The sequence below is a fragment of the Lathyrus oleraceus genome, chromosome 1 (assembly GCF_024323335.1).
Source record: "Lathyrus oleraceus cultivar Zhongwan6 chromosome 1, CAAS_Psat_ZW6_1.0, whole genome shotgun sequence".
Classification (NCBI taxonomy): domain Eukaryota; kingdom Viridiplantae; phylum Streptophyta; class Magnoliopsida; order Fabales; family Fabaceae; genus Lathyrus; species Lathyrus oleraceus.
Genome location: NC_066579.1, coordinates 240,712,480 through 240,720,863, shown reverse-complemented (window position 1 = coordinate 240,720,863; position 8,384 = coordinate 240,712,480). Strand labels below are relative to the sequence as shown.

Sequence of the window (8,384 nt, the reverse complement as noted above, 5' to 3'; positions counted from 1 at the left end):
ACTTTCATGTTCATAAAAAATTCATTTGAGACATGGAAGGTCATCATTCATTTCAAAACATTATAGGTCATTTTGACTGAAACCCTAATTTTGGGTCAACTTCCCAAGGACCTAACTCCTTCATTTTTTATGATTTTAAGGTGAGACCAAGTGCATTGGAAATTTTAAGATGCCTACTTAAATTTTTATGTTGGACAAAATTTCATAATCCTAAAATAAACACATGTGATAATACAAAACATTATAGGTCACTTTGGACCAAAGTCATTGAAATGTGAAAAAGTCCAACTTCAAGTGCCCATAACTTTCTCATAAAAAATCCAAATGATGCGAAATTTAAGTCCAAATTGATTGTCTTGAAAATATATACAACTTTTATGTTGAAGGTTTTCTCATTTGAGGCTTTCATCATTAAAACAGAAGGGTTTGAAGTTGGTCCATTTTGGCAAAATTTCCATATACATGTTTTGTACCTTGAACTTCATGGCCAGTTTTTAATATTTTCCAAACTCCAAATGGATTTTTGTTCAACATAACATTTGTTCCTCATGTCAATACCTTTCCAACCATTACCCACATGCCTATGTTTCATTTTTGCAAATGGCATTTTCGAAGAGGTGAAGTTTTGGTTTCAATTAGGCATACCATGTTAAAATTCCATGCACAAGCTTACACATTGCAATCTGCACGTCCAATTTCATTTGGTTGATGTTTAGCACTCAATTGCCATTTCTTTTGGGCCTCACATGCGCCTGTACAGGCCCATGCATGGAGGACCCAAGCTCATGCACACACGAATTCTTCATGGCATTGCATCACCCTTGGCTATAAATAGAATACCTTGCACACTTCAAACTTCAACCTAAAGGCGCCTGAAGCTCTGTACAAGTGAAATCCCAACCCTCCATTAAAGGAATTCTGAGTTTTCTTTTCAATTTTCAAGTTCAAATTTCAACTTCATTGGTTGATCTTTGACCTTCAATTCCTTAGCCTTGCTTCCTTGTTACTTCAAGAACAAGCTGCATTGAAGATTTGGATTGGATCAAGAACTGAAAAGTTGCTCTTCAAAGGTTTTCCCTCCAACTGTTTTCCTTCGAATCTCCTTAGATATTGAACATTTTTTGTATTGGTTGGCACCTCTGAAGTCCTCATGTGAGAGGCAATTGATTTGTGCTTTTAATTTTGTGAATTGAGCAAGTTCAGATTGAACACCTCATTTTTCTATCTCAGATTTCTCCTTCTATGAGAGTCTTGAGTAGAAATTAAGGGTACAGAGGTGATGTACATCACCCCAGCTTTCGAATGATGTATGGATCGTGAGTTTTGGTGAAGGTTTTGAAACCTGCAACTTTGGCCGGAAACAATGAGGTTCACCGGAGAAGACGGTGGTTTCCACCACCGTCCCACGTGGATAAGTTCCTGGCCCTTGGATCCATTGCTTCAGATCTAATCTTGGCTCTTGGTTTGATTGACTATTTTAAATGCTTTGTGCTTCGCTGTTGACTCAAGTGTTCCATGAGCGCGCGCTTCTTAGCCACCAGATGCGCCACGTCAATTAATGAGCCACGATCCAAGCGCTCAGGATTTTTGTTATTTTTAATTTCTATTTTTATTTTCTTTTATTCCATGTTACTTTAAAAGTTCATAACTTCTTTATTTGGAATCACAAAAATATGGGACCAATTGCAAAAAAAATCTCTTAAATTCTAGTTTCTAAAAATGATTTTTAATTATTTTTGTGATTCCATTTAATATTTTTTGTAAATTATTTCTTTTCTGGTTATTTTTAATTCATTTAAAATACTTTTCAATATTCAAAAATGCCAAAAATATTTTCTTAACATCTTTGGATGATGATGAATCTATGAAAAATATTCTCATCAATTTCTTAATTGATTTGAGATTTATTTGAGATTTTAGTTCAATTATGTTATTTTTCTTCATTTTTAATTGTTTAAAATTAGTTTCTGTTTTCAAAAAATGATGAATTTTTTTTTCAAACCTTGTTTGACCATGTTAGACTTATGATGATCCAATTGGACTGTTCCAAGTTGATTTGAATTGGATTTGAAGTTTGACCTTTATTTGTCCATTTTATTTCAAGTATTATTTTAATTCCAAAAAATACCAAAAATATTTTTATTATTTCTTGACTTCTAAGCTTCATCTCACTTCTGTTTACCATTGATTGATGTTGATTCCATTCATGTTTGATCAATGTGATTTGCTTATGTCTTTTGAATTTCAATTATGTACATTCCATTTCCATCTTCTTCTTCTTCTTTTTCTCTTTGACCAATGAGTTAATGATTGGTGGTTAGCCTTGACACATGATAGGCTTAACCTTCTTTAATCCAAATCAAATTCATCTTGATCAAAGATCAAGTGAATTGCTTTGCATTAGAGATAGGTTGCTTCTTGGTCAAGCAAAAAACCTAAAACGATACAAGGTCATTCTCCTTTTCTTTTGGCATGGCAAGTTGTAGAAGCTTGGCTTACTAGTCATGGTCTCTAACTTGTGTTCATTTGCCTATAGTTTTATTGACCGGCCTCAGATAGGTGTGACTACTACATTAGTCCACTTACGATTGCTTAACATAGCGCTAAATTGCCTTATGGCACACTAACATTAACTACTAATTACTAACTTTTAATTCAAGCATTTAATTCTTGCAATTTAATTTAATGCAATTTAATTTCTTGCTCATTAATTCATTTGTCTTTGCCCTTTTCTCACTTGAGCTCATGTTTATGTTAATGCAATTTGCCTTTTGCTCACTTGAGCACATTATTGTGTATATACTATTGCCTTGTGTTTGTTTTGTTTTGTTTGTGTGAACCCAATGCAAATGGAGAAAGGACTTAGATTTAGGACCTTACCTATGTTAAATGAAGTTTTAAGAGCAACTAGGCCTCATGCCTTTAGAATGATAAAATTGTCAAAGAGAAACTAGGCCTCATGCCTTTAGAATGCTAAAATTGTCAAAGAGAAACTAGGCCTCATGCCTTTAGAATGCTTAAATCTTGAAGATGACCTTGAAAGGACTCCTATTTCTAAACTCACTCTTGTCCATTCTTTTTATTGCATTGTGGAACCTTTTGATTTGTGTGTTCTTGTGATAGGGATACCAAACTTGAGCTACTTAGAAGGACCATTTTCATGAGCATCCAAAAATGAGAGACAATAGCCAATTGGAAGATTCCTAGGAGCTTGATTGAATACTTGCTTGATTTTTTAAGTTAATTGCTTATTGCTTGCTAAGTCCAAAGAAATGAGCAACTTGGATCATCTTTATGATCTCAAGAAGGTAACTCCAAGCGGTTTTATTTCTCTTCCCTCATCTTTGCATGTTTAGGACCTAGCCCTTCTCTTCTTCTCTCCACTCTAACCCAAGCCAAACCTTTTTGTGCAAACATTAACATTGCTTTCAAAATTAGAAACCTAGGCACTATGCCTTTGATTTTTTTCAAACTCTTTTCATAACACTTATTTTGAATTGAATCTTAAGTCAACTTTGACCTTATGTTGTGAATAATTTTCATTTGTAAATACAACTCATTCAAATTGTTTTGTGGTTCCAATGACCATTTGTGTTAAGGCTTTTCATAAACATTAGCTATTAGGTTTGAGTTATCGTAGAGGTTGATATAATACTCACCCGTATCCTTAGTGTTGGATTATAAGACTTCCATGCTTATTATAGGGTTAACCCCTCACTAGCATGTTAAAGCTTTCCTCACATGGTGGATTTGTGGTTTAGGTTGAGTTTTCTCGCTTTGATAATAAAAGATCTTAAGGCTTTTGACAAATCAATTCACCAACTTCTTTTGAGATTTTTACCCCGAACTACGAGGTTTTGATCCTACCTTTTTAAGATGGTACGTAGGCAATGGGTTTATCCATTCAAATACAAAATTGTAAATAAATTGTATATTCTTTTCTCATCTCCCCAATCATGTTTGCACAAATATTTTTAGAAATACCAACCTACCATACAACATTTGTAAAACGGGCTCCCTTAGAGTACTAAGGATGTTTTGGGTGCTTAAAACCTTCCCATTGCATAACCAACCCCCTTACCCAGATCTCTGACATTTTTATTGGTTTTTGATTTGATAAAACTTCTCGGTTTTTGTTCGCTTTCTAACCTTTCCTTTGGATAAATAGAAGTGCGGTGGCGACTCAAATTGTATGATTTACTTTTGATTTAGTCAATAAATCTAAAGGTAACGAATACCCCGCTACAACAACTCTCCCTCACTTAAGAAATTTTCGCCCTCGAAAATTACATGAGGAAAGCATAGTCAGATACGACTCCCTCAACTTATTCCCACGATCCTAAGTCATGCTCCCACCAGCTGGTCCACCCTTAACTACCTTCACTAAGGCAATCTCTTTACCATGAATCTGCTTCACTTCTCGATCCTCTATCCGCATAGGTGATACCTTAATAGTCAAGTTATCTCTCACCTGCACATTATCCACCTGAATCACATGAGATGGATCCAAAATGTATCTCCTCAACTGAGACACATGAAACACATCATGAAAATTCGCAAGCGGTGGCGGTAAAGCAATCCGATAGGCCACCTCTCTTATCCTCTGTAAAATCTGGTACGGACCAATAAAACTCGACCTGAGCTTTTGAGACTTCAAAGCTCGACCAACACCAGTTACCAGTGTAACTCTAAAAAACACGTGATCTCCCTCCTGGAACTCAAGTTCTTTCCTGCTATTGTCATGGTAACTTTCTTGACGACTCTGTGACGTTTTCATCATTTCTTGGATCATCTTGATTTTTTAAGTCGTCTAGTGAACAATCTCAGGTCCGAGCACAACAATCTTGCCTGACTCATACCAATACAAATAAGTTATATACCTCCTACCATACAATACCTCATATGGTTCATTTTGATACTAGAATAGAAACTGTTGTTGTAGGTAAACTCAATCAACGACAAATAGTTATCCCAAGTACCTCCTTGTTCTAGCACACAAGTCCTCAACAAGTCCTCCAAAGACCGGATATTCCTCTCTATTTGACCGTCCGTCTACGTAAGGTAAGAAGAACTCAACTTCAGCTTAGTACCCAAAGTAGCTTGCAGACTCTCCCAGAACCTCGATGAAAAACTCAGATCTCTATCTGACATAATACTTGAAAGATAACCATTCAGCTTCACAATCTCATCAATATACAATTCATCCAGCTTTTGCAAAGGATAATTGATACATATTCGTAGTATCAGGATGAATACTCAATCCACATCTATGACCCTCCTCAAGAATAATCCTATTAAATTCGGGTACATCAGAAACACAAAATCTATCTCTGAACATCATCACACCATTTTCATCAACTCTAAAATCACACTCATTACCTTGGTCGATTAATGTGAGACGATCTATAAAACTCAAATCAGATCTCTGACCTTCTTCGATCTCTTCAACGATACCACTCGTCAGATTCAACATACCCAACTTCACACTGTTAGGGGTTTCTCCATCCACTAACTTATATCTTTGAATTTCTCAACCAGTTCTAACTCTCGAGCCATAAGCATCGACCTGTATAAAGAATTCTTACTCATCGCATCAATTATAACATTAGCTTTACCCATATGGTAACTTAAATTAAAAGCATAACCCTTCAGAAGTTCAAGCCATCTCCCATGCCTCATATTCGACTTTTCCCATCAAATAAATATTTCAAACACTTTTGATCACTGAACACTCCGAGTTTGGAGCCAAATAGGTAGTGCCTCCAAATATTCAACATGAATACCATTGTTGTCAACTCAAGATCATGCGTAGGGTAATTCCTTTCATGAAATCTCAATTGTCTCTAAGCATAAGCCACAACCTAACCATTTTGCATCAACACACCGCCCAAACCCATCTTCGAAGCATCACAAAATACAACAAAGGACTCACTTGGATTCATCAAAATCAAAATTGGAGCAGACATCAACTTCTTCTTGATTTCTTGGAAACTCATTTCACAATGCACATCCCAAACATAGGCTTGACCTTTTCAAGTCAACTGAGTTAACGACATTGCTAAATTTGAAAAACTGATCGAAAAAATAGAAGTGTACTATTTTGCCTATTATAGTAATAACGGGGAAATTCTCCGAATATCGATTTCAAGGACTGCACGTCAATATCGAGTTCAAACTATCATTCAATTAAACAAAAAGTATGATTTGGGTTTTTTAATTCAAAATTAGAAAAATAAAGGCAAAGGCAAATAAGAATGAAAATAAGGGTTTGCAAGGTAAGAGGAACAATGTCATGGAAGGTGTATGATTTATCCCCGTAACAACTCTGAGTCACTATTTCATCAACAAATATCAATTACTACCAGTTCTCAAGGGTATTTTCTCCCAAGTCCTTGGTGAGAAAACCTTTAATCAATCTACCCTAATTTCTATGTCCATATGCAATTAAGGTGAAGTTAAGCTTTATTATATTAAGAACACTCTGGTTCATACAGGGTACCCCTAGTCCTAGGTGATATCTACTGCAGAGTAACCTTATGAAAATCTTACCAATGGCGATCCAGCCTAATTGATAACCATAGAACAATCTCGATTGGTCCGAAAGAGAAAGCATTAAACATATCAAAAGGTTGCCGTAAAAATAAAATTATAAATGCAAATGTAAACTCAAATTCGTGACAATTCTAAATCAGGGACATCCCCTAGCATTGGGGGGATTTAGCTACTCATATTGTTCAAAATGAATGTATGATGAAAATTACACATTACAAGTATTTGGATGACTCCGATCTTCAATCGCTTCCGCTCATGAAAACCTTCAGCTCTCCGAACTCCTTGCTCTCTATAATACTTGATTGCTTGACAATAATGTGTTTTGCCTCCTTCCAAGATGATATTTTCTTTGGTAGAAGGTTCTCTTATATAGTGAAAATTCCAAGCAACAGGTGGACATGTCTAAAAATCTCTCTGCAAGTCCGATAATCAAAAGCCCGATGAAAAGGGAAAATTTTGGTATTGGGATGACACGACCCGTGTCAGCTGACACGGGTGGCCGTGTCAGCTCACTGCTTCCTGTGACATGCCCATGGTGCTTGACACAGTTGGGGATAAGGCCTGACACAGCCCGTGTCAGCTGACACGGGTGGCCGTTTCAGGCTACTGTTTTCTTTCTTGCATTCTCCTTCTACCTGACATGGCCCATGTCAGGTGACACGGGTGACCGTGTCAGGCCTCCTGTACCGGGATTTTTCCTTTCCTTTGCTTGTCGAGATTCCGCACTGTCTTGCTCCGAGTTACTCGGTTCTTCCCACCCGGACCTGTTGGACAAAAACACAGACATCCCACGCGTAAAATCATGAAAATATGAATTAAAACATGAGAATGAATGGAAATGCTTAAATATTAAACGGGAAGTAAAATAGCCTTAAAAGGTACCAAAATGCTTGCATAGTGTCTCAAAATCCTCGGTTTCTTGTCAGATAAGTAACAAAAACTTAATGAAAATGGTGACTGATCACAACCCCAAACTTAGCTCATTGCTTGTCCTCGAGTAATGTTTCATATGACACTGCGTGTTACTCCCCAAGATTCTTTATTCTTCCTAACACTGCTGAGATCATTCGCTAACATCTTCACTCTTCCTTTCATAGTTCTTATTTTTCCTTGTGAGTTTTCAGTCGCACTTCCACTTCGAGGCACCGTTTCACCTGTCAGCTTATTTCACATTCTCTCCAATTCTCTCGGGGTTAAGTGTTTTCACTCATAATTCAGAATATGCAATATCGACTCACAAGTTTGAATAGTCTCTCCTTTCCTATCACCTACACACAACACACACACTTTTTGAGGTCTTTCGGGTTGTAACGGGGCTTGGGTTATGGTGTGGATATTACAAAAAAAGGGAAACAAGTGGTTTTTGGTTCAGAGGCAATGTTACCATTATGTTCACTGTGTTGGTTTGTTTTTCTTTAAAATTGTCTTTCTTTTGTTTTTCGCTCGGTTTTTCTTTTCCATTCTTATTTTTCAACCGAGTTCCCTTCTTTGGCTCGTGCTTCTTTTGAACCCTCGAGTTTATTTTCTTTTTTTTTCTTTTTCTCTCTCGATGATTCTCTCTTTTTTCTTTGTTTTCGCATCTACCTGGGCTTTTGGAACTCATGGGGTTTTACCCCAAACTTAGAATTTCAACACAGCTTAATAATATCAACTTGACTCTGGACAAGGTAAGGAAGTGTTTTGGCCGCATGGTACTTTTACGGGGTTATACAAAAAAAATGGATACAGGCTCAAATGGGGTTTACAAGGGATAAAATTATTTGGGACGGCTAGAAAGGCTCAAGGTTATATTCAAACAACGTGGCTCAGTGTATGTAGTCATGCAATGACAG

General features: G+C 36.6%; 1 protein-coding gene across 1 annotated transcript; it reads right to left on the bottom strand.

Moving 5' to 3' along the window:
- Positions 1 to 4,339: 4,339 nt before the first annotated feature.
- LOC127101543 (uncharacterized) lies at positions 4,340 to 4,780 on the bottom strand. The gene has a single exon (XM_051038987.1). The coding sequence runs from the start codon at positions 4,778 to 4,780 to the stop codon at positions 4,340 to 4,342; it is 441 nt and encodes a 146-aa protein (XP_050894944.1).
- Positions 4,781 to 8,384: the final 3,604 nt, after the last annotated feature.